General features: G+C 43.4%; 2 protein-coding genes across 3 annotated transcripts in view; one reads left to right on the forward strand and one right to left on the reverse strand.

The window, feature by feature from the left end:
* The window catches only part of SRPK1 (SRSF protein kinase 1), a 72,326-nt gene extending 65,220 nt beyond the window's left edge, over positions 1 to 7,106 (forward strand). The window contains 2 exon segments of the mRNA XM_006050389.4: positions 3,089 to 3,181; positions 4,614 to 7,106. Coding sequence (XP_006050451.3) covers positions 3,089 to 3,181; positions 4,614 to 4,798 — 278 coding nt within the window. The 3' untranslated portion in view covers positions 4,799 to 7,106.
* Positions 7,107 to 10,988: 3,882 nt separating this feature from the next.
* LHFPL5 (LHFPL tetraspan subfamily member 5) lies at positions 10,989 to 25,065 on the reverse strand. 2 transcript variants are annotated; one of them, XR_003105113.3, is made up of 5 exons: positions 24,654 to 25,065; positions 19,268 to 19,504; positions 16,012 to 16,038; positions 15,271 to 15,445; positions 10,989 to 11,450 (listed from the first exon to the last, which is right to left on the reverse strand). XR_003105113.3 is itself a non-coding variant. In XM_006050387.4 (4 exons), the coding sequence occupies exons 1-3, from the start codon at positions 25,063 to 25,065 to the stop codon at positions 16,028 to 16,030; spliced, it is 660 nt and encodes a 219-aa protein (XP_006050449.1). In that variant the 3' UTR covers positions 10,989 to 11,450; positions 16,012 to 16,027. The 2 variants fall into 2 exon arrangements, 1 of the variants encoding a protein (XP_006050449.1); XM_006050387.4 differs by lacking the exon at positions 15,271 to 15,445.
* Between the last annotated feature and the right edge of the window lie 1,744 nt (positions 25,066 to 26,809).

Here is a 26,809-nt window from a genome sequence, read left to right on the forward strand (position 1 = left end):
ATCTGAGAGGCTATGAAACCAGATAACTAAATGTGTGATTATTTTTTTAATCATGGTGACATTCAAGTAACTAGATGATAGCATGAATTTAAGAACTTTATTAAAGGAATGTTTTACCTTCTTTATTATATGATTTTGGCACTTTTGTTTTCAGAATCAGTGGGGATTACTTTGAGAGAGTACTGCCACTGTACCCACCCAGGGTGGAAAATAGGTCTTTTACTTTGTGTGCTTTCCTTGATCCTTTAAGAAAACAGGTCTGTGCTGTATGGAACTGACAGTGCTCTTTTCTCAAACTGGGGTGTCAATAGGCAGTGTTAGTAAAACCTCCTAATAAGTATTGTTTGGAAAATGCTCTGCTAACTAATCTCCATAGCCATATACCTATTTTAATGGGTACAATTTGGACATAATTTCTATACATAAGCCCCTTTTAAGAATATACTGTAATTACTACCTCTGTACACACTTGATTTTCCCTATTATCTGCTTGCTTCTTTTTTGGATTATAAGTTTGGGGGCATAGACATAACACTGTTTTATTTATTTTTTTTTTAATTTTATTTTATTTTTAAACTTTACATAACTGTATTAGTTTTGCCAAATATCAAAATGAATCCGCCACAGGTATACATGTGTTCCCCATCCTGAACCCTCCTCCCTCCTCCCTCCCCATTCCATCCCTCTGGGTCGTCCCAGTGCACCAGCCCCAAGCATCCGGTATCGTGCATCGAACCTGGACTGGCAACTCGTTTCATACATGATATTTTACATTAACACTGTTTTAGAAATGCGCTACTAGGGACTTCCCTGGTAGTCCAGTGGTTAAGATTTCATGCTCCCAATGCAGGGGGCCCAGGTTCAATCCCTGGTCAAGGTATTAAGATCCCACATGTTGCACTGCACAGCACAGCAAAAAAAAGAAAGCCCTACTGTATCTGTTTTGTAAGGGTAATTAATTTTTTTTCTTTCCCTAGATTCCCTATAAATAGTCTGTGGTACAGAACTCATATAGTGGCTAGAATTATATTGTATGGGGTATTATGCTATCAAACCTGAAAAGTGAAATGTAAATGAAAGTCTCAAGAGACATGAGAGAACCAGTTACCCTAGATATTTAGATCATAACTTACTCCCTTCTGTTCCAGTCAATACTAATAGTCCTGAGATAAAACCTCAGAGTACTATAGGAGCAGGAAAAAGTAAACACTTACCCCTTGCTAGTGTAGGCATAGGGTTAGGAGTCATGGTAGGACTGGGGCCTAAGTAGCATGTCTTCTGCTATTAGTGACATTCCACAGCCCTAAACCTTAGAATAATACTTAATAATTTTGCCTGTCAGGTATATTAATCCTATGATTAATTGATAAACGAGAGGCAGGTTACTGCAACTAAAAGTAATGTTACGATTTCAAGGGGAAAATAATTCCTTAGCATAAGAAAAATACTAAAAGAACCAGTATTTTACTTGGAAGTTTACAGTAAAGACAAATTATAGTCTCACTTATAATTAATGTATAAAAAGATACTTATTTGCAGATCCTGCCTAAAATTGGCAAAAATTTCGTGTCAGTGAAATACTTGTTACCAGATCATAAATTCAGTCAGACTGCCCAAAGGTTATAGTGAGTTCATGAATATAAAGCTGCTTTTAAATGACACCAGTGAGTCCTTTACATGAAAAATAGGAAGCACCTGAAACCGTCCCAAATTCCCAGATATGTGAATGTCCCTAGCATATTATTCTCCTCTGAGATACATTATTAGAAGTTTTCAGTGATTCCTTTTGACCTTGATTCTATAACTGCAGAATTAAAGTCATTTTTAAAACTGTTTTGTGGCTAGAAGCCATCGCTTTTTAAATCTCTTCACATGTTTCCTTTCTGCCACCTGCAGGGAAAGGTAGTAGGGCTGTCTGTAGGTGTGGATGCAGGCTAGTCCAAGCTCACCTCCTGGAGACAGACTGCACGTCTCCCTAGCAGCGCTCACAGTCCGTAGTCCTGCTGGGACAGTTACAAGGCACTGCATGACTTAAACACTTTAGAGCCAAATGTGGTCAAGTATAATAGCTGTGCTTTAAATGTTGTTGCTAATTTTTTCTTTAAAAATATGATTTATTAAATTACAAAAAAACCCTCTGGACAAGACATGATGATATAGGGGCTTTTATCTGAGCTCTAGCTCTTATTAGCTGTGTAGCTCAAGAAGTCCACTCGCCTTGAGGTTTTATTTTCTCACCTTTAAAATGGGGTATTTTTGGCCTGTTCTACAAGGTGATTGTGAAAACTTAATCATATGTGAGTGCTTTGTCATGAACGTTCTTAAATAAAGTGATATTATTTCCCACAGAGCCCTATTGAGCACTGTTAGAAATATCTGTTATCAGTATCTATCCTAGAATGTCTGAAGCATATTAGTACACTTTTTACTTACTTGTAAAACCCACCTGAACCTAGACATATAGACAAAATAGAAATAAAATAGATAAGCCTCCAAACTTTAGAATGGGACTTGCCCACTACAGGTGATCAATCACCTGAAATAATTCTTGGCCTTCCCAGTCTTCCCTTGAGTATCCTGGGTTTTATTTGTCGTTCCTTTTAAGTAGCTAGTTCTTGAAAAAGCTATTCATAGAAAAACCTCTTTTACAGCTTATCCTTGATCCTGTTCTTCTTACCCTTCTATTTTAGACCACATTGCGCACATTATAGAGCTGATAGGCAGAATTCCGAGACGCTTTGCCCTCAGTGGGAAATATTCACAGGACTTCTTCAATCGCAGAGGTAGTATTGTTAACATGAGTTTTCATCTAGGTCCCAGGGATGCAGCTTCAGGAAGCAGAGCATTCACACCAAGATGGTTTTTAGTTACCACTCAAGTCCCACTGGAGTGGTTATCTGATTTGTAATGGTTTTCTGGATTCTCCATTAGATGGATAGAGTCCTCTTCTCATTTAGGACAGAAAGCAAGCTGAAATGCTTTACAAAGAGGTGTGCATGCTACTCTTTCTGCCAGTGTTTAGAATTACGTTCGTTATTCCTATTATGTATGTCTTTTTCCCCCCTCTTGAAATGTTTGAAACATACAGATCACATTGCATTGATCATAGAACTTCTGGGGAAGGTGCCTCGCAAGCTCATTGTGGCAGGAAAATATTCCAAGGAATTTTTCACCAAAAAAGGTAAAAGAAGTGTGTTTGTTCCCAGACATTGAGGGGACAAAAGTGTTTGACAATGAACAGGTAAGTACTGCTGGGTACAGTGTCCTCAACACCTCAAGGAGGATGCTTCTTCCTTGAATGCGGAGCTGTGACTTAGCAGAGACTGGAGCCAGACCATCTGGGTTCAGATTCCACCTGCTGTACCACTGGTACGGTCTTTGACCCAAACGCAGTCTCCTGATTTCTAAATGGGGATCACTTCATATGAAATTAGTTAGTAGTTGGCACATAGTTCGTTGATTACTCCTACTATAGCACTTCTGAAAAATGGGCAGATTTTGCTGAGGCAGTTCTATCAAAAGACAAGTAGAATTAATTAACTTTTATACTTTGAATTTCATAAGTTTATGTTATCATTTGTTAGTAAGGAAAACAAAGATAAAATTCACCTTAAATTTTTTACTGCATAATATTATGTTGACATATTTAAATATGTATTTCTTAAGCATTCCAAATACTGAAATGTGAAAACCTGATCCTACAAGGGGCTAGAAAACTGTCTAACCTTTTTTCCCTTTTTGTCATGGTTCCCTTTTTCCTCAAAATCTCTACACTTGTGCTGAGAAAAATCTTTGTCAGCACTTGAGAGCAAGCAAGCATTTCTTAATGTTTCTATTTGGGGCAAGAAGATGGTGAAGTGCTTCCTGAGAGTTCTTCCTTTTGTGCAAAGTCAGGTTAATGGCATGCATGTACCAAGTAGGTAATCAGGCACTCACTGCCCACAGAAGAGACTTGAAATAAGTGTTATATAAGAAAAAAAAATTCAAAGCAGCATTAACCTTAACAAGTCACTGATAATTGACTATCTTTTAAAAAAAAAAAAAATTTTGTTTTAAGGAGGCAAAAGGAGATTGATGTTCCAAAATGGTACAGTGTGATTCAGCTGTATCTGAAAATTTGTTTGGTTTGTTTTGTTTTGTTACTTTTATACATGTTGGACGTGGTTTTTAGCTCATTATTTTTTAATTACTGCCTTATTTTGAAGCAACATTTACTAGATTATTGAGCCAAAAATAGAGTACAAGCAAATTATTCTTCGTATGTGGTAATAAATTGCCTCTGAATATCATAAGACCATGCTGAGTATGTCGGCTTTTAATTTTCAGTTTAGTGAATACCTAGTTCCTGACAGGCCTACCCAACTTGCTCAGGACAAAAAATCCTAGAATGGTGGATCGAAATACTGTTTTAAATTTTTAGGCCTATTGAAAAAAGGAGACACTTCTTTCCAAGGAATGCAGTAGATAAGAGAGGTGCTTTATGAATAGAGAAGGATTAGATTCTGGTGGCAGTTTTGATTTCTTGATAGACTGCCTGGATTAGTTCCTGGATTTCCACAGAACAATGTCACTTAGCAATGTTGGTCAGTTTCTTTGTACTGTCTTTACCATAGGTGACCTGAAACACATCACGAAGCTGAAACCCTGGGGCCTTTTTGAGGTTCTAGTGGAGAAGTATGAGTGGCCTCAGGAAGAGGCAGCCGGCTTCACAGATTTCTTACTGCCCATGTTGGAGCTGATCCCCGAGAAGAGGGCCACTGCCGCCGATTGTCTCCGGCACCCTTGGCTCAACTCGTAAGCCCAGTCCAGCACCGCAGCAGAGATCACAGGCTGGCCCTCCACCCCTCCCCTCCAAGCATTTCCCCCTTCCCTTTTCAGGGTGAAGCTCTGTCTTCAAGGGTTTCTAGGGTGTTTGTGTCTTTTGTTTAATCCAACATGTTCATTTGGGTTTGCTTACTTGACCCTGTGGAGATCCTCCCACAGCCATTGGGCATCCTAGGTGAATTTGGCCTTGATTGGGCTCTGCCAAAGACTAATGGACTAAAATGTGAAACAGCCTCACACCTTGTACCCTTGTCTTTCCATCAGGACATCCTTTAAATTATAAGCATCCTTTTAAAAAGAGCTATGAAGATGTATGAGCTCATCCTTTTATTCACTGACTCTAAGAGTCAAATATTCTAGTGCATATCCTGTTGCCAGCATGAGGATGAGAAGGGGAAAGGGTGTTACTTCTGTGTACAGCAGAGACATTAAACTTGCTGTATCCAGGCTGCATCATCTTCCTGGATTGTTTCTGTTGTTCTCTTTTCTTCACATTTTTTTCTGCGACTTTTAAGCTACTGTGTTTTTAAATGAGCTGTATAAACACCAAATTTAGGTAACGTTTATCACTGTTCAAAGCACTGTCATTCCTTTCATTCTTTAATAACCCTAAGGTCCTCGAATCTTCAGTCTGATTTTTGATGGAAACAAAACTGGAACCATTGACTAGTAATTTCTTCAGAACCACATATGTTCTGCAAACAGTCCTTTCCTTTGTCTTTTCTGTACCCTAATAGCAGAATTACTTTGATTGGCTATTTATTTTTTTGTTTGTTTTTTTTTAATCCCTGGCTGGCACTTTACTCATTGCACTTGAGTTTATTGCCCCATAATTAAAGAATTCAGGATGACTCTGGGAAAGAGAACTAAGTTTCAGAGATTTTCCCATCTAAGAAGAAACTATCCTAGAGTTCTTGGGTGTTTTTTTTTTGTTTTTTTTTTTTTTTACAAACAGTCCCCAATTTTATTTAGGGCCTTTGCTTTACCTCATCCAGAATTCAGCCGTGAAGCAGTTTCCCCTTATGGCTTTGCCCTTCTCATTTTCTCAGAGGCTTCAGGTCTTAAACGAAATCCCAGGATACAAGAACCAAGGGGAGGGTGTGGGATGGCACTTTTTTCATTGTTGTTTATTTTGAGGGTTGTGTTTGTTTTTATTATTTTTCTTTCTCAATTGGTTTAAGATTAGCCATTCTCTGCTGCTATTTCCTTGTATAATGTAAGTTTTAAATTTTGAGATGATTGAAATGTACTTGAGGCTTTTTTTTTTTTTAATGGGAAAAGGAATTTGTGAATCTTACTTTAGGATGAGCCTCTCCTAGACTCGCCCTAGACATTACATATATTCCTCGGGTCATATTGAAAAGCAAAAGGGGCAAGATTGGGGTCACAGCTGCTTGTTCTGCACGGACCAAGTGGGCCTTGGGGATTCAGCATTCTCCAGAAGTGGCTACGGGACTGATTTACAGAAAGCCAAGGAGGTGTAACTCGAGGCTCCGCTAACAAAGCAGCGATGAGACTGCTGGGTGGCCAACTTTCTGTACAGAAAATTGGAATCTAGATTCTGTCATTTACCAACAAAGGCAAAGGAAAAAGTGGTGCAATTATGCAATCCATTTAACTCACAAACTTATTACCCTGAATAACTGGCCAGCTGTTTCATCGGATCCTTGATGGTAATCCTGAAATCAGACATGTTCCTGTAGAAAGAATTTTAAATGAGGCTGTCTATGCACCTATCAAGAATAAAGAAAATAGATTGTATCAAACAACGGCAGGGAAAATCCTTCAGCAGTTCTAATCCACTTTTGGTTTTCAGCGATATATACATGTAAAGCAATACCAGACTAGAACTGAATTCTTTCCTACACTGTAAAATCACAATTGTGGAATGATAGGAATTCTGGTGATGACATTAAGGTGAACTAAGCAAAACATACACAAATAGAAGGCCCTGTTTTAACAACTAACATGAAGAGAAATGTAATGAGAGAACCTGTAACTTCATTTTGGAAATGTTTTCCCACCAAATAAGGGCTTTCCCCCCATCTCTTAAAGAGCCAGATGAATTCAAAGCCGTAGAAAGAGGCAGCTGCAGAATTTGATCTTCCAAGTAACCCATGTACCTTTATTGAACTTATTGTCAAATTGCCAGGAGCTCACTAAAGGATTTCTATTTGCTCTCAGTAAAAAAATAAAACCCCAAACACATTTTTATTCTTTCTACTGGGTGCATTGTCTGTTTTCTTTGTAAATGCAGTACAATAAAATTATTTAATAACCTACATGTTTCCAGAAGATTTCTGTTTGTTGCCCAAGTTAATCTGACCTAGCTTCAGAATGGAGGAACGGATTGGTTGAGTTGCTTTTTGGACTTAAGTACCATTAAACTGTATAACTTAAACACATATCATTTTGTATGGTTGGTAGCTTTGTTTCTATCTTTAAGTTGGAGGTGAAGTGGGATTAACAAAGTACATTTTGGAAAATTCTAAGAAAATTGTTATTCCTATAACTCAGCACCATTTTTCCTGAATATTTGTGGGTTGTCTTTTTTTTTTTTTTTTTTTCTCTAAAGATCACAAAGTGCAAAATATCAAAATTTTGTGAACCTCAAGGCACTGGAATACACAGTCTTTCATATATTTGTCTCATTCACCCCTCAGTACAAATTCTTAGAAATGGGATTGGCTGGGGCAGAGAGTAAAGCAAGCACATTTTAAAGGCATTTAGTAAATGTTGCCTAAGTTAAGTGGAGAACAGTTGGACTGGTTTGTGGTGACCAACAGTGTTTGAATGAGCCTGGTGTAATCTCTCTCATTTTATTCCTAGTAGCCAGTTTGATTGCCCCAAAAGGGGAGTGTCTTGTTTTAATTTGCATATTGGATGACTAGTATGGTCAGAAGCTTGTTTCATAGGTTTTATTGGCCTTTTTTTGGTCATTTGCCTACATTACCCAACTTTTCTTTTGGCATGCTTCCCTGTTTGATGATTTGGTAACATTTTTGCCATTTTTCTGTCATATTTTCCTTTTTTTTTAATTTGCCTTTCATTTTTGTGATAATGTTTATTCATAAAGCCCTTCTCTAGCCCTGAACTGTATGTAAACTGCTTAATTATTTTGTTTTAATTGAACTGTGCTTTAAGGTATACACAGTGTGTTCGTATTGTAGTATTGACCAGAGTGTAACCTGTTTAAAAAACAACCAAAAATTAAATTGGAATTCTTCAAACCAGCATGTTCATCAGACTGACAATTCTAGGCAGTCCCTCTAAGTCTTGTGTTAAGCTATCTCAAAAGAACCATCAAACTGAGTTGGAGTTACAACCCTGAGTATACACAGGGAAACCATTAAGCTGTTCCAGAGGTGAAATTCAAAAACTACTTAGATGATATGTATTTGTCCTTTAAGTCGTTGCACAAATATTAACCCACACCACCTCCTTAGGATATCAGAAACATCTCAGTTTAAAAAACCAGAAAACTTGAGATCATGTGTTTAGAAGCTCTAACTAAGCAAGTTTACATTAGTACCTACTTCTGTTACTGACTTGAGGGTTTTCCATACATAGATTATCTGGGTTTATATCCTACCAAGTTCAGATTATCTGGGTTTATATCCTGCCAAGTTCACTCTTTTATCATAATTTTCTCTTTTGTCCTTAATTCACATCTAGTTATTGCCCATTTTAATACTGTAACAATAACAAGCCTTGCTCTCCATTTGGCAGAACTGGACCGTGTTATGAAAGTATCAGCTGCCTGCAATTTGAGCTGTGCCCTTAAGACATTTCACTGGTTGCTTTGGATTTATTAAATACAGAGGAAAGTATGGCCAGTGTTGGAAATTAGAGGACTTTTTAAAGGACCCCAATGATTCTTACCTGGTATTCAAGCACTTACACAGTTCCCTCACCTTTAACATGGGCTGGACTTTGTGACTGTTCAAAAGTAACAGGACGTCACTTTTTGGTTACAAAGGGGCGGTGGCTTCTGTCTGTGCTCTGTGTAGGAACCCTTGCTCTGGGGAAGCAAGCTGCCAGGTGAATAAGCCTTTGGAGAGGCCTTCAGCTAGCAAGCAACTTGGGCCCTAGGCCCAACTACCTGTAGAAGCTGAGTCCTACACCCCTGAGCTTGGGAGCAGATCCAACACCTTAGTTGCAACCCTGTGAGAAACCTTGGTGCAAAGTCACTTGGCTAATCCTTGCCAATTCTTAACCTGACGAAGGGCTTCCCTGATAGCTCAGTTGGTAAAGAATCCACCTGCACTGCAGCAGATCCCAGTTTGATTGCTGGGTCCAGAAGAACCCCTGGAGAAAGGATAGGTTACCCACTCTAGTATTCTTGGGCTTGCCTGGTGACTCAACTGGTAAAGAATCTACCTGCAATGTGGGTAGACCTGGGTTCGACCCCTGGGTTGGGAAGATCCCGTGGAGAAGAGAAAGGCTACCCACGCCGGTATTCTCGCCTGGAGAGTTTGCAGGGTTGGACACAACAGCAACTTTCAACCTGCAGAAACTGAAATGTTTTAAGCCACTGAGTCCTGGGCTAATTTGTTACTCAGCAACAGGTAGCTAATACAGAGATGTAAGATAGTGAAAGCATCTAGGAAGGACATACTTCTGGTTCACATTTCAGATGTAAATCATAAGGCCTTCCTCTGTTGACCTGCTCAGTGCTAGTCACTGTTCAAGCTTGGGCATCACAACCATTCCTGGGTCCCAGCCAAAGGCAGAGGAAGGAGTATAGTAAGCTTGGTTAGAGGAGTGCTAATTTTATTGATTTTTCTGTATACTTTCAAAGATGAAATCTGAATTTGAAGATCAAACCACTTGAGAAAGGCTGATGATGCATTACTGTCAACAAAAATCATCACTTTATTGGAGAGGTTGAATTCTGAGTTTTCTTGAAGATAAAGCAAAAAGTGAAATGCTGACTTATGTGACTCAGATTTGCAGATCTCCAGGTTGGTAAACATCCAGTCCTCCTTTGGTGAAACTCACTGTTCTTGAGGGCAAGGTGAAGGCTTTTGGCAGATGTACCTGAAGCCCCCCCAGAAGCTTCTCTGGACCTTCATAGTTGCCATTCTAGTGAGAAATCTTTTAAAGACAAGGAGGCCTTAGAAATTTTTCTTTTGCCTTTTATAAAAAGTTATAAGAAATAACAAACCTAGCTAGAAACCACTAAACTGCAGAATTGGCCAAATTCTGTCACTTGTGGGTGGTCCAGTGGTTAAGATTGCTTTCATAGCTGTGGGCCAGGGTGTGATCCCTGGTTGGAGAACTAAGATCCCACAGGCTGTGTGGCCAAAAAAAAAAAAAAAAAAAGCTTGCATAAAGTAGATGCCTGACAAATAATTTTATCAGCACAAGAAAACATGAATGTGATCACTCATAAGTCCCATCCCAGTGGTTCCCATCATCAACAACTGGGACGATGCTGAGATACTCATACTTAGCCTATCTGAGCTAGAGGAGAAACTGCACTGACCAGGCCGGTGTCCGAGTACATTGGTTAAAAAGCACACCCTGCAGCCCAGAATAAGACTGTTTTCCATGTTACTGCTGGTTGATCAAGATCCATTACAGTTTTGTTCAGCATTTACCCCCTTTCTACCTGTGAAAGAACAGCACGCATACGTTACTGAGGAAATGTACTAAGGTCAGAAAAAGAACACTTGTTCTTCCTGGATCACTCACTGCAGATAATCAGCAAAACCCTGCTTTAACATACCATCCTGAGGACAGGGAACAGCCTAAAGAGCCTGTCTTTGTCTTGGCATCTGCTACAATGAGGTATTACCTAAATTGAGTTCCCCTCTTGGACACTGGTAAGATTCACCAATTAACGTACCAAACTTAAAGTTTGTTTTCTTTTTTTTTAATAAGAGAGGGTCATCTATACTGTAACAAATTACTTGGCTACTAGTAACTTTCTAAAACTGTTAGCCCATTCTCTTTGGGTCAGTGTGGGCACCGAAGAAATAAGATTTTTGGTTCCCAAAGGGAAAAAGTCAGTTTAGTCTTGAAAGTTTTTACATCCTAAAGTCACCCAGTCTTTATGAGACTTCCTGATGGATTCAGGTTCCCGTAACCCCTCTAGTCGTTTCCTCTGTGCATCAATTACAAAAAAAACAAACCTGAGGAAAAAAGCAAAGGACTCCCTAAACCTCAACCTGAAACAGTCCAGCATGGTTACAGCCACCTCTTTTTAATTGCCCTCTAAAAGCTGGATGGCAATTTCTGGGTGCTTTCAAACAAGTATCCTCAGTGATTTAGACTGTCGGGGACTCACCCTACACACAGATTCATTCTGCTGTCATTTTACAGAGAGGCCTCGAGATGGTAAAGTGACTTGCTGGGGTAAAGGGATAGGAAGAGAAGGTGGGTTCCTAGTCAGGAGAGTTAAACCATTACTCTGAACATCTTGGATGTGGTCACTGCATTTCTGCCTCACTGGAGTTTTCCAAATGTAGTAAGTGGTCTTATCTTGAAACTCTTGTCAGTTTCTAACCCTATAATGAAAGGCTTCAGGGCTTCAGGCCTAGACTAGCAGACACGGAAGCATGGAACAAGTTTTCGGAAGAATTTGATTTGCTCATTTTTCCGTTGTCAGGGAAATAGATGATCTGTCATATTAAAAAAAAAGAAAGCAAGATTATAGAATTTGACATTGTTAAGCAAATAAAAATGCAATACTCACATTTTAATTCAGTTCTACTCCAGACAGCAAACTTTCTCATTAGTATATACTATCAGTGTCCCTCAAGTAAAAATTCATAAATGTCTTTTAAGATGTAAAAAAATATATAGGGCAAGAAAAAAGACAGCTAGTTTAGCTTTGATTCAGTAATGCCACCCCAGAATTTATCAACAGAAGCAAAAAAGTTTTCTATAATAGCAGTCCTAAATAGCTAACTAAGGTCTGGTTTAGCAATGAAATGGTACAACAGTGCTGTGGAGTTCTGGGCTTTAAAAAAATAAGGAACATTGCAAAGACATGAGAAAATATTTATACTCTAACAGTTTGCTACTCAAAGTGTAACCCCTAACCAGCAGCTTATCACTGGGGGGCTGGTTAGAAACACAGTGCTTGGATTTCTGAACTTCAGCTAAATTAGTCTGAATTTTAACAAGGTTCCTGAGGTAATTTATGCATATTAAAATTTGTTGTTCAGTCTTGTCTGACTCTTTGAGACCCCATGGACTGCAAGCATGCCAGGCTTCCCTGTACTTCACAATCTGCTAGAGCTTGCTCAAACTCAGGTCCATTGAGTCGGTGATGCCATCCAACCATCTCATCCTCTGTTGTCCCCTTCTCCTCCTGCCCACGATTTTTCCCAGCACCAGGGTCTTTTCCAATGAGTCAGCTCTTCACATCATGTGGCCAAAGTATTGGAGCTTCAAGTTCAGCATCAGTCCTTTCAATGAATAATCAGGGTTGATTTCCTTTAGGATGGACTGATTTTATTTCTTTGCTGTCCAAGGGACTCTCAGGAGTCTTCTCCAACACCACAGTTCAAAAGCATCAATTCTTCGGCGCTCAGCCTCCTTTATGGTCCAACTCTCATCCATATATGACTACTGGAAAAACCATAGCTTTGACTACATGGACCTTTGTTGACAAAGTAATGTCTGCTTTTTAATAGTCTGTCTAGGTTTGTCGTAGCTTTTCTTCCAAAGAGCAAGTCTTTTAATTTCATGGCTGCAGTCCTGTCTGCTGTGATTCTGGAGCCCAAGAAAATAGACCCTCTCTGTTTCCATTGTTTCCCCACCTATTTGCCTTGAAGTGATGGGACCTGATGCCGTGATCTCAGTTTTTTGAATGTTGAGTTTTAAGCCAGCCTTTTCACTCTTCTCTTTCACCTTTAGTTCCTCTTCGCTTTCTGCCATGAGGGTGGTGTCATCTGCATATCTGAGGTTATTGATATTTCTCCTGGCAATCTTGATTCCAGCTTGTGCTTCATCCAGACCAGCACTTCCCATGAGGTACTCTGTGTATAAGTTTTAAAAGTAGGGTGACAATACACAACTTTGACATGCTCCTTTCCCAATTTTGAACTAGTCTGTTGTTCCATGTACACTACTAACTTGCTTCTTGACCTGCATACAGGTTTCTCAGGAGGCAGGTAAGGTGGTCTTGTATTCCCATCTCTTTAAGACTTTTCCACAGTTTGTTGTGATCCACACAGTCAAGGGCTTTAGCATAGTCAAAGAAGCAGAAGTGGATGTTTTTCTGGAATTCTCTTGATTTTTCTGTGATCCAACAGATGTTGGCAATTTGATCTCTGGTTCCTCTGCCTTTTCTAAATCCAGCTTGAACATCTGGAAGTTCACAGTTCACATACTGTTGAAACCAAGCTTGGAGAATTTTGAGCATTACTTTACTAGCATGTGAAATGAGTGCAATTGTGTAGTAGTTTGAACATTCTTTGGCATTGCCCTTCCTTGGGATTGGAATGAAAATTGACCATTTCCAGTCTTGTGGCCACTGCTGAATTTTCCAAATTTGCTGGCATATATAGTGCAACACTTTCACAGCTTCATCTTTTAGGATTTGAAATAGCTCAGCTGGAATTCCATCACGTCCACTAGCTTTGTTCTTACCTGGGTCATTAAGATCTTTTTTGGTATAGTTCTTGTGTATTTTTGTATAGATTTTGTGTATTCTTGCCACCTCTTTTTAATATCTTCTGCTTCTGCTAGATCCATACCATTTCTGTCTTTTATTGTGTCCATCTTTGCATGAAATGTTCCCTTGGTATCTCTAATTTTCTTGAAGAGATCTCTAGTCTTTCCCATTCTCTCGTTTTCCTCTGTTTCTTTGCGTTGTTCACTGAGGAAGGCTTTCTTGTCTCTCCTTGCTATTCTCTGGAAGTCTGCGTTGAGATGGACGTATCTTTCCTTTTCTCCTTTACCTGTCACTTCTCTTCTTTTCTCAGCTATTTGTAAGGCCTCCTCAGATAACCATTTTGCCTTTTTGCATTTCTTTTTCTTGGGGATGGTCTTGACTATGTTGACTATGAGGGCTACTCCATTTCTTCTAAGGGATTTTTGCCCACAGGAGTAGATATAATGGTTATCTGAATTAAATTCGCCCATTCCGGTCCAGTTTAGTTCACTGATTCCTAAAATGTTGATGTTCACTCTTGCCATCTCCTGTTTGACCACTTCCAATTTACCTTGATTCAGGGACCTAACATTCCAGGTTCTTATGCAATATTCTTTACAGCATCAGACTTTACTTTCACCACCAGAGACATTCACAATGGGGCATTGTTTCCCTTTTGGCTCAGCCTCTTGATTCCTTCTGGAGCTATTTCTCTGCTCTTCTCCAGTAGCGTATTGGGCACTACCAGCCTGGGGAGTTCATCTTTCAATGTCATATCTTTTCGCCTTTTTATACTGTTCATGGGGTTCTCAAGGCAAGAAGACTGACGTGGTTTGCCATTCCCTTCTTCAGTGGACCACGTTTTGTCAGAACTCTCCACCATGACCTGTCTGTCTTGGGTGGTCTTACACGTAATGGCTCATGGTTTCATTGAGTTAGATGAGGCTGTGATCCATGTGATCAGTCTGGGTAGTTTCCTGTGATTGTGGTTTTCATTCTTTCCACCCTTGAGGGATGACTACAGGCTCGTGGAAACTTTCTGATGCAAGGGACTGGCTGTGGGGGAAACTGGGTCTTGCCCTCATGGGCAGTGCCATGCTCAGTAAGTCTTTAATCCAATTTTCTGCTGATGGTTGGGGCTGTGTTCCCTCCTATAGTTTGGCCTGAGGTCAAACTATGGTAGGGATAGTGGCAGTAATGGTGACCTCCTTCCAAAGGACTCATGTCAGCATAGCACGGCTCCCAGGACTGTTGTATTCAGTGCCCCGACCCTGCAGCAGGTGGCTGTCGACTCACGCCTCTGCCGGAGACTCCTGGACACTCACAGGCAAGTCTGGCTCACTCTCTTCTGGGGTCACTGCTCCTTTTTCCTGGGTCCTGATGCACACAAGGTTTTGTTGTGTCCTCCCAGAGTCTGTTTCCGCAGTCCTGGGGAAGTTCTATAATCAAATCCCATTGGTCTTCAAAGTCAGATTCCCTGGGGGTTCTCCCTTTGCTTGATCCCCAGGTTTGGAAATCTGTTGTGGGCCCTAGAATGTCTGCAACAGTGCAAGAACTTCTCTGGTATAATTGTGCTCCAGTTTGTGGGTCGTCTGTGGCAGCTCTGTTGTGGGGCTAACGGTGACTTCCTCCAAGAGGACTTCTGCCACACACCATGCCTCCCAGGTCTGCTGCAGCCAGAGCCCCTGTCCCCGTGGCAGGTTACATCATCTGGTAAATTTGTGGGGGTGGGGGGCAGTACTGATTTACTGTTTTTCAAAAAAGTATGTTTATGTGGTCGGGGATTGGAAAGTTATTAGAACAAATTAAAATAGTTAAACTGGAGATATCTCTCCTACCCACAAACAGTGCCTGAGCAGCTCTGAGTCCTCAGTAAGTGACAGCTGTCAGGAATATGATGCCACTGTGGGCTGTTCCTTCCCTTCCTTCCTCTCTCCGTCCTTCCTTCCCCTCTCCTTTCTTTCTTTTTAAAAGGTGTTCCTTCATGTTCTCGTTAATTCACATCTTAGAAACCTAAAAGACAACAAGGGAATTAACATGTTTCCTTTTCAACCAGATATTAAAATTGATTAAGTCATGTTTTGCTTTTTGCTTCAGCTATCAGGAAGCAGGGAACTAAATTTAATACCTAGTACACTAATGCTATCAGCCCAGATTTCTGTAATATTTGTTTTCCTTTCTATGTCTTTTATGTTTCATTAGGTTTTCCACTATGTCTCTTATAAATCTTCTGAAAATAAGGGTCCAAATTACAATAATGACTTCTAAAAACAGTCTGTTCTTATTGGCCAGGCTCCACAAAAAGAAGAGTTTATGAAACCACCTGCCTGTTTTAAATTATTTCTTCTCTCCCTTTGTTTTTCCTGCTTCTCAAGACACAAGTAAAACTAGAGGATTCTTGTTTGCCCCTTAGTGACGGTCTCCTTTGCCAGCTAGCCCATGCCCCCTCCCACCCCACACTCCACACTCATCCCTCTGCCCCTCTTTCCCTAGGTCCTACAGCCCAGCCTCATGAGTCATTCTGCGAGGCTACAGCACTTGCAAAGACACACAGACCACCCTCCAGTGCAATTACTCACCAGTGCTCCAGCGGCTTCAGACTTCCTCTGCAACGAAAGAGAACAAACAGGATGTGTTTACAAGCAAGCCTTGTTTCCAGGCTCATTGCCTGCACACTATTCCCTCTTTTATTCACTATCAGGAAAGCTTGCCCTTTTTGTTCATAATGTTTATCAGCTTGTGCTTCCATACTGTGTGATTGTCTCCCTTAATAGACTTGAGGTCCAGATGTAGACTTCCTCCCTCGCTGGACCTCTGGGCCAGAAGGTGTCGGGGGGGATGGCAGATGGATGAGATAACGAGTGGAGGTACTAGAAAGACAGAACGTGGAGAGAACTAACATTCAGCCATCACCTACAATATGCAGGCATTGCTGGTGCTTTATACACACGATCTAATCCTCAGCACAAGTTTTTTTTAAGATCTATTTTATTTTTGGCTGTGTTGTGTCTTCCTAGCTGCACATGGGCCTTCTCTAGTTGTGGCGAGTGGGGGCTACTCTTCCCTACAGGATGCGGGCTTCTCACAGAGGTGGTTTCAGAGCATGGGCTGTAGGTGCACGGGCTTCAGTACTGGCGGCTTTCGGGCCTTAGAGTGTGGGCTCAGTAACTGGCACAGGGGCTTAGTTAGTTAGTTGCTCCACAGCACATGGGATCTTCCTGGATCAGGGATCGAACCCATGTCCTCTGCATTGGCAGGTGGCTTCTTAATCACTAGGCCACCAGCGAAGCCCTTTTATTTTTTTTATTGAGATATGATTTACTAACATAAACTTTACTCATTTTAAGTGTACAAAACGGTGGGTTTTGGTGTATTCACTACATGATGCCACTATCACCTCTGATTCTAGAAATTTTCATCACCCCCCAAAAAAACCGTGACTTTTAATGATAACTCCCAATTCCCCCCTCTTCCCAGCCCCAAGAAATTACTAAAATTTGCTTTCTGTCTCTTTGGATTTGCCTATTCTGAACATTTTATGTAAATCGGATCATACAATATCTAGTCATTTTTCATCTGGCTTCTCTCACTTAACAGTGTTTTCTTCCACATTGCAGCAGTCACCAGTGCTTCATTTCCTTTTACGGCTGAAGAGTAACCCGTGTATGGATACACACATTCTGTCATTCAGTCATCAGTAGATACATGACTCTGAAAACTACTATGAACATTTGCACACACGTTTTGGGGGGCACATATGTTTTCAGTTTCCTTGAATATTTGCCTAGGAGTGGAATCGCTGGGTCACATGGCAACTCTGCTTAATCATTTGAAGAGCTGTCATTCCGCTCTCCACAGCAACCGCACCATTCTACATTTTCTCTAGCAATGTGTGAGGATTCCAACTTCTTCACATGCTCATCAGTACTCGATATTATTCACCTTTTCTGTGGCAGACATCCTAATGGGTATAAAGTGATATCTCATTGTTGTTTTGACTTGCATTTTCCTAATGGTTAATGATGTTAACTATTTTTTCATACGCTTTTTAGCCATGTGTATATCTTATTTGATGAAAAGTCTATTCAAATCCTTTGCCTATTTAAAAAATTGGTTTATTTTTATTGTTATTGTTGAGTTACAAGAGTTCTTAATATATTCTGGATACTAGAATTATGATTATGACTTACAAATATTTTCTCCCTATCCATGGGTTGCCTTGTCACTTTCATTATGGTATCCTTTGAAGCACCGAGTTTTCAATTTTGAGGAAATCCAGTTTATTTATTTATTTTTCCTTTTGGTACTTGTGCATTAGATGTCAAATATAAGAAATCATTACCTAATCCAAGGTCTTCTCTAGGAGTTTTATAATTTTATATCTTACATTTAGGTCTTTGATACATTTTGAGTTAATTTCTGTATATGATGTGTGGTAGCTGGCCCAACTTTATTCTTTTGCATATAAATATCTGGTTATCCCAGCACCATTTATTGAGAAGAGTATTCTTTTCCCCATTAAATGTTCTTGGCACCCGCGTTGAAAATCAATCAGTCATAGATGCTTGATTTTCTTTCTGGACTCTCTGTTTCATTCCACTGTCTACCCCATGCCAGCACCACACTGACATGACCATTGTAACTTTCCAGTAAGTTTTGAAATCAGGGCATGTGTGCCCTCCAACTCTGTTTTTCTTCAAGATTATTTTGGCTATTCTGGGTCTCTCACATTTCCAAATGACAAGCTGATCCTAAAATCAAGCCAGCTGGGATTCTGATAAAAACTGCATTAAGTCTGTAGACCAGTTTGTGGAGTATTGCCATCTCAACAACATTAAGTCCTCTGATCCATGAACATGGATATTCCCATTTATTTAGGCCTTTAAACATGTTTTTTTGATTTTCACATACAAGTTTTACTTTTTTATTAAATTTATTCCTAAGTGTTCTTTTTCTTGCCATCATAAATGAAATTGTTTTTTAATGTTGTTTTCACATTGTTCATTGTTAGTATATACAAACACAGTATATTTTTGTATATTGTTCTTATATTCTGCAACCTTGCTGAAGTTGTGTATTATTAGCTTTAATAGTTTTTTAGTGGATTATTTAGGATTTTCCATATACAAAATCACATCATCTGCTAACAGAGATGGTTTTACTTCCTCTCCAAACTAGATTTCACTTCTTTTTCTTGTCCAGTTTCCCTGGCTATAATCTCTGGTACAATCTTCAGTAGAAGAGCAGACAGCCTTATCTTGTTCCTGAGTTCTATCTTGTAAAGTAGGTATTTTTTACAAATGAGGAAAAATCTGCCTCCTACCCCCTAATGAGGGGAAATGAAGCTCAGATCAGAAAATGGAGAATCCCAAGGTGACTCTAATCTGAGGGAGCTAGGCTCCCATCACCTGGAGTCCAGGAGCCATCACATCTGTGCCCTCACCTGCCTCTCCTCCTTCCAGAGCAACTCATCCCTCTGCTCCCCACTGCTCCTCTCTCCACCAGCAGACTCCCCTGTTATTGCAAGACCCAGCCTCAGTGCTGCCTTCCACGGGAAGGCCACACCTAGCTCCCCAGGCTGGAGCAGGGCTCTCTCCCCTGGAGACCCTGAGAGTGCAGGGGGACGAGGACACCCTTCTATCAATCACAGGCAGCCTCTGCCACGTAGGTCTGTCCATGCCTCACCACGGGCCAGCCTGCAGCCCTCCACTGACCCTTGGGCTCTGGAACAAGAGCTGTGTTTGATTGGTCTTGGTGTCCCCACCCTTAGCCAGGGGACACACCTCAGGCAACTGGCAGAGAGGAAGCCTCAGCTCCCCGGGTGGAGAGAATTACCTTTTCCATCAGCCTTATAGTCATCAGGGAGCAGCTTGTCCTGGCGGTAGCCCAGCACAAAGGCCAAGAAGGAGAGGATGAGAGCGTCTCCAATGCTGAGGATGGCAAGCATGAAGGCCCAGCGGATGGTGCAGTGACCCAGCGTGTATTTGCCTGTCTGCTCCCCACACATGCGCCGTACCTCACTTGAGTCCCAGCCGTCTGGGTAGACCAGGCAGCCGATCATCAGGCCTGTGGCTGAAGGGGCAGGGGAGGTGCAGATGGCGTCAGGCTGGGGAAGCGCGTCTGCTCCCTCCCACCGTGCACTGCCGTCACCGTGCCACCTCCCTTCCTGTGTTAACAGCCTTGAGAGGCACAAGAAGCAAGCTGCTGCCACCCTTCTTGCAGAACAAAGAGGAGAAAACTGAGGCTCCAAGAGCTAAAGCCATGTGCCCCGGGAGCCACTGGTCAGGGGTGAAGGCTCAGAGCAGGACTTCTCAGCCCGGGAGGTTCTGCCAGGGCACCAGGTAGCCCTGCCAGGCCCTCAGCTGTGCCCCTCACTTTGAACTTGATGAGGCACCAGCTTCAAAGTCCTCCCAAAATCCAATTCCAGCCCAGAGAACTCATCACTCCTAAGATGTACTTTTGTTCAGACCTCAGCATCTCTGGAATAAGTGTAATAATAAAACTTTAGGCTATAACTTGATTAGAAGCTTTTTTTCCTTTTTACACCACATCAAATAATTATGTCTCCTACAACTCAGGTATTTTAGATTGAGTACAGGAAGTTTTCCAGCCCCATCTCTGGCTGCTTCCTTCATGAACCTTGCATTTAAGCAAATAGGATCTCCACACCTTTACCCACTACAGCACAGGGCAGTTGTCCACACCTCCCTGAATGTGTTTAAAATGTTGATTCCTAGGTCAGGGTTGGGCTCAGGAATCCCTTCTTTAAAAGCACTCTTCTGGGTGACTCTCTCAACAGGAAAAGCTGGGGAACACTAGGGTAAACTACCTGGATCTCAAGCCCAGCTCTTCGCTAACCGGCTGTGTGACTTCGAGCTAGGTACATAAGCTTTTGTGCCTCGGTTTTTTCATCTGTGAAATGAGGATAATAGTATCTGCCTGTCTGGATTGCAATGAGGCTCAAATCAGCTAATACTGGAGAAGTGCTCAGAAGAGCGCCTGACACACAGTTGGCATTTCCCGAGTGACAGCTCGTATGCCACACTGTGCTTTCATTGATTCAGTATTGACAGCCAAACATTTCTTCTTCCCCACCTTCCCTCCACTTTCCCCACCAAACTTCCACCCCACCTTAGCCACCCAGGAAGGTACATATTCTTGGGAGGTGACCGGGGCAACCTCCGGGACCACCATCAGGCAGACACAGGACACCTCCCCTTATCTGTGCCACAGTCCCAACCCTGGCCCTCCTTTCACAGGACCCGAGGCTCTTTAGCCCCAAAGCTGTGCCCTACCCGGGAGCCCCATGGAGAAGCACCTCACAGGACCCAAAATCACCGCCTGGGGCTCAGCTTGTTCTTGCAAGGAAGGTCAGCAGATCAAACAAAAGCACAACAAAGTATAAAGATCAATATACCAGATCCCACCTTCCCACCTAGATGAACGCCTCCTTTGTTTTTTTTCTAGGAGGAGCTAATTTATTAATACAGACTTCTCTTACAGATCACAAAATACTTCATATACCATTTTTCTGTCAATCCTTACAACAGTTCTGTGAAGTAGGCCATGTGTTAATATCCCATTTTACAGACTAGAAAACTGAGGTCCCAGAGAAACCAAGTGAGTTACCCAGTCCTTCAGCTATGGCAGAGCCAAGACCTGCACCCACAACTCCTGACTTTCTTGGCTTCAAAGTTAATTGCCCCAGACTCCCAGACAAACATCTCTCCAAAGAGCTGAATGTATTTAGCGGTGACATTTCAGACTCAGTGACAAACAGGAAGATACTTAGGGTGGTTACCCTAGGGGCTACCCTCCCTGAACCCTTTGGTAAAACCTGTGGCCTCCCCCACTTGGGGTGTGATGAGTCCTCTGGTACCTGGCGTGGCCCTTTTCTCCTATAGCACCTCCCTATAGCGGTTTCAGAAAAGAGCCCAGGGTCTCTGGCTTGGAAACAGGTTGTTTCTATGGGCGCCACAGTTCTGTATGAGCGCCCCACCCACCCACCTGTTAGGGAGATCCACCCCACTGTGGTGTCTCAGGGCTCTAAGCAGAGGCCAGCGTGGTATTCTCAAGCAAGTTTACTTACCATTTCTGACTTCCAGTCTCTTGCTGGAAAAATAAGAATAATAATACCTGACTCAGAGCAGGGTTATGAGGATTAAATGTGATTAAGTGTTTACTGCAGTGTCTGGTCACGACTGAGCAACTTCACTTTCACGTTTCACTTTCATGCATTGGAGAAGGAAATGGCAACCCACTCCAGTGTTCTTGCCTGGAGAATCCCAGGGACGGGGGAGCCTGGTGGGCTGCCGTCTATGGGGTTGCACAGAGTCGGACACGACTGAAGCGACTTAGCAGCAGCAGCGTCTGGTATATGCTAAGTGGCCAGTTAATGTTAGTTGTTGCTACTATTATTGGCACTAAAGTCAGATGGAAGCACCCTCAATGGATGTCTCTGTCATCAGAGCTGTTCACGAATATTCAAGGTACATAACAGGATTATACTTCCTTGCCTCCCTCCCTTGAAGTTGTGTGCATGCATGCGTGCATTCTCAGTTGCTCAGTCCAACTCTTGGTGACCCCATGGAGTATAGCCTACCAGGCTCCTCCGCCCAAGGAATTTTCCAGTCAAGAATACTGGTGCAGGTTGCCATTTCCTGCTCCAGAGGATCTTCCTGACCCAGGAATCAAACTCGTGTCTCCTGCATCTCCTGCATCGGTAAGCAGATTCTTAACTACTGAGCAACCTAGGAAGTCCCCCTTGAAGTTAGGCTAGGTCATAAAGATTCCTTCAGCCAATAAGTGAGCAGAGATGCTGTGTGCTTTTCCAGGCCAGAGCATTTAACTGCTGTTGGAGACTTTCCAGAGCTCTCCTTCTCTTTGCAGTGATCACAGCCAGATGACAGCTGATGCTCCATCAGACTGGGCTCTGGAAGAGAACAGTGAGAGCAAAACCCTTCACTGATCCTCAATGAGTGTGTACCGTGATCAAGAAATAAACCTTTGTCCTAACCCATGAAGATTTGGGAATTTTTACTATGGCATCATCCCATCCATCCCTGACTGAAAAAGCTGTTTTGGGTTTTTCACATTTACCGAGCACCTACCACATGTCAGGCCTTGTGCAAGATGCATTATAACATCCCATTCCTGCAAGAGCCCTGTATTTCTGCCGTCTTCGACAGATGAAGTTACCAGAACTCAGAGAGACGTGTAACGTGCTCTACTTGTGTTTTTAGGAGCCGGGATCACCCTCGGCCTGCACCTGGCATCCAGAAGCTCAATTAACTTTAAGCAGCAGCTCCTCACTGCCTCACTCATCAGTCCTCTTTCCCTTCTCCTGCGCCCTTCTCTGGTCCTTAATCTTGTCAAGATTAAGCTAACTGGTTTAGGGCTTCTCTAATGGAGGAAGCTCTCAGTGGCTGTGGGACACATCTCCTCCTCATCCCTCCTTTTGCCGCCCCCCTCCTTTCCCCAGCACCAAAGAATGGAACACGACACCACCTTTGTTCTCTCCCAACATAAATGTTTCATGGGATGGCACCCGGCCACCTCTGCTATCAGTGTCTTCAGCTCCATGACCCAGACAAGGATCTGACTCAAATGGCCTGGTGATCCCTCCCCCACCCAGGCCCTCCCAGCACTGCCTGTTCAGCAAATGGCACCTGTTGCAGGAGGTTGGGGGAGTGGGACAGTGCAGAGAATGAGAGAGGGAGGGTGGTGTTTCCAGCATCCCATTGCTCTGGAGGACCAGCTGGCAAGCATGCCAGGGTTCATTCTGCTCCTCTTTGTCACAAAACTGCTAAATCTTCATTCTCCCTTCTCTCTCCCCACTGCCCACCAAGACTTGCCTCATTTGCCCCAGGCTCTCCCTCACCATTTAGAGAGACTACAGAGAAAGGGAAGTGGCAGGGGGATTGGGAAGGCAGCTGTAGAACCAGACTACAGAGAAGGGGAGGTGGCAGGGGGATTGGGAAGGCAGCTGTGGAACCAGGTCAGTAGCCTGAGTACAAGATTCAGAGTTTGAAGGTTCTGTCTCTCATGACCTGTGTGCTAAAATACAAGTTACCTGCTAGGAGCCTCATCTATCAGATGGGAGGAAAACCCACCTAATTGGGTCATGATGAGGCTCCTCATCTAGTTCTTGGGACTCACTGCCATAATTCTCCTATTTCCTTGGTTGCCAGGTGATCTATTACAGGCTTGGCTAAGTCTTGTCTTCTCTCAGCCCCAGATCCTTCATTTATAGTTGGGGGGAGGACACTCTAGCTCTCTAGAGTCTTGACTAAGTCTTGTCTTCTCTCAGCCCCAGATCCCTCATTTATAGTTGGGGGGAGGACGCTCTAGCTCTCTAGAGTCTTGGCTAAGTCTTGTCTTCTCTTAGCCCCAGAACCCTCATTTATAGTTGGGGGGAGGACGCTCTAGCTCTCTAGAGCCCCCTCCAGCTCTGACTGTCCTGAGTTTATGTGTTTGGTTGTCTGGGATTCAGTTCCCTGTTCCATTCCCCCTGCTAAGGATAACGCTGCTTCTCATTCTAATCAATGATGTCAAGATGATTTCACTCTAGTCTGCAGTCCCCAACAAGGCTCCTGGACACCTCCCTCACATGGACAGTCTGTGTGTGGTGCTTGGAGTGAGGAGGGACCAAGGGCTGCAGGACAAGGCCTTAGGTAAGCATCCCTTCCTGGGCTCTAGAGGATAGCAGGACCAGCTGACCCCCAGGACCCAGATGCCTGTCTGTAGCCAGAAGCAGGAAAAGAGGGCAGAGAAGGCCTGCCTCTGAGCACCACAAGTAGCCACCCATCTCACATAGTTCTAAAAGACCCTACTTCTCTCCCCCACCACAAAATATCACCTCCATTCACTGCCTCAAGTGCTCACACTTGCTCTATCAAGGATGGAATCCTGGAATTAGGGAATAAAGACCTTCACTCTACCATGAGTGATTTGCTCCTGGGCAAGCCACTTCCCCTCTCTGGACCTCAGTTCCTGATCTATAAGATGAGAGAGTTGGACCATTTGATATTTAAAGTCATTTTGATCTCAGCCATCCTGAGACTTGTTACTCTTCAGAAGCATCTGAAGAGCACACAGAGCTATACAGGACAACAGCTGAGTTGGAGACTCAGCAACTCCAGGGAAGGTAGGATGCTGCACCTGCGCCTGTGGCCTTGGGGTGGGGCGAGGGGCTCCCTGCCCTCCCACTATCCCTGCTCACCCGCAGCCAGCTGCATCCACGCACAGATCTTGTAGACAGTGGCCGTGTTGCAGACAAAGAACAGGCTGAAGCAGATGATGGAGCCAATGATGAGGAACATGGCCAAGGCCACAAAGAACATGGCAGTCTTGAAGGCTCTAGAAGGGATAGAGGAGAAGTCCAGCGGGCCACCCTTGCAGATAAGCTCAGAAGACAGCACGTTGCCCACGCAGTAGGAGAAAAGGCCAAAGTAGCCCGCCTGGGGCGTGTTGACGCTGTCACCGATCCAGTAGGGCTGGATGAAGAGCGCCATGACCAGCACGGAGAAGCAGATGGTGAGCGTGCCCCACATCACGCCCACGGCCCTCGAGTTACGCACGTAGTTGGTGTGGTAGATCTTGGCTGCCTCCTGGGCAGGCAGCAACTTCACCATCGTGAGGGCGCTGGGTCCTAGGATGGGGACTTGGGGGCTGGAAGTGGCTTTGCGAACGGACGGAGGCCCAAAAGTGGGTCACCCCCTCAGCCGGGTGTAGGGAGGAGGCTGAGGTCAGGGAGGATGACCTTGGCTTCTCCTGGGGAAGCTTGTCCAGTGGCTGTGTTCGCTCTGCTCGAGCCGGCCTGCCTCGGGTCTCCTGCCTTACCTCAAACCCGCCAGTGTCCCGGGCCTGCGGGCGTCGCCCTGCCCCGCCCCCTTCCAGCGGAGAGCCCCAGGGAGCTCCGCCCCCTTCGCTCGTCCCGGCTCCGCCCCGCTCCCTCCACCGCGCGCGCAGCTTTCAGCACCGTGGCCAGCGCCTCGGGCCCCGCGGCAGAGGAGCGTGCCGAGCGGCCGCCCCACCCACTCCAAAAGCCCGCGCCTGGGAATTAAGGCCTCTCTTCACCCTCCGGAGCCGGGCTGGCAAGGACCGAAAGGGCGGGGCTGTGGTTGTCACCTTCCTCTCGTTCGGTGTCCTGCCGCCAAACCATTTCTGGAGCGCAGTCCCCAGCCCAGCCCATCCTTCCCTGGTTCCCTGTATGTCCTCCTGGAACCTCCAATCCCTCGGAGGCCGGCAAAGTCTTCCGGGTCACTGGTTTCTCCTCCCTATATCATTCAGGGCTCAATTACTAAGAGCCTTCTGCGTACTGAGCCCTGTGTTGGAGGCAAGAACCATATACTAAAAAGGACAGGGCCCCTGCTCTCAAGGACAGTGAGGTATTTACATATATGTAAATATATATTTGAAATGCAGACTGATAGTGTGATAATAGAACCCACTACACAAAGAACGGTCCTTACAAGCCTTCTCAGACATTAACATATGCTTTTTGTTCAACACAATGTCTTTCACTTCTTGTGTATGTTTTTGTTGCATATTTCTTTTTTTATTTACTTTTATAAGTATAGTTGATTTACAATGTTGTGTTAATTTCTGCTGTCACTCAAGGTACTTATGTACATTCTTTTTTATAGTCTTTTCCATTATGGTTTATGTCTGTATATATATATATTTTTTAATTTACTTATTTGGCTGTACCGGGTCTTAGTTGAGACACATGGGATCTTTTCGGTGTGGCACACAGAATCTTTAGTTGCAGCATTCAAACACTTTGTTTTGGCATGCAGGAGCGGAGATCCAACCCAGGCCCCCTGCATTCAGAGAATGGCGTCTTAGCCACTGGGACCACCAGGAAAGTCCCTATCCCAGGATACTGAATGTAGTTTCCTGTTCTGTACAGTAGGGCCTTCTTGTTTATCCATTCTATAGAAATAGTTTGCTTCTGCTGCTGCTGCTGCTGCTGCTGCTGCTAAGTCACTTGAGTCGTGTCCGACTCTGTGCGACCCCATAGACGGAAGCCCAGCAGGCTCCCCCGTCCCTGGGATTCTCCAGGCAAGAACACTGGAGTGGGCTGCCATTTCCTTCTCCAATGCATGAAAGGGAAGAGTGAAAGGAAAGTCGCTCAGTCGTGTCTGACTCCCAGCGACCCCACGGACTACAGCCCACCAGGCTCCTCCATCCATGGGATTTTCCAGGCAAGTTTGCTTCTAGTAACTCCAAATTCCCAGTCCATCCCTCCTCCTCCACACCCTTGCTTATTCCTTTCCCCCCTCTTTTTGAAAATACCTGTATTTTTCCTAAATGTATAGGCAAATTCATGATTAATATACATACATAGGAAAATTCAAGAAAGTTACATAAAAG

Source organism: Bubalus bubalis, chromosome 2 (genome assembly GCF_019923935.1).
Source record: "Bubalus bubalis isolate 160015118507 breed Murrah chromosome 2, NDDB_SH_1, whole genome shotgun sequence".
In the NCBI taxonomy this organism is placed as follows: domain Eukaryota; kingdom Metazoa; phylum Chordata; class Mammalia; order Artiodactyla; family Bovidae; genus Bubalus; species Bubalus bubalis.

What these genes read in the sequence shown, in the direction of transcription:
- LHFPL5 (XM_006050387.4), bottom strand. Translation starts at nt 25,065, where the DNA reads ATGGTGAAGTTGCTGCCTGCCCAGGAGGCAGCCAAGATCTACCACACC. An exon ending in GTGGATGCAGCTGGCTGCGG is followed by an intron (nt 19,505 to 24,653) that starts GTGAGCAGGGAT and finishes CTGCCCCTTCAG; the next exon opens with CCACAGGCCTGATGATCGGC.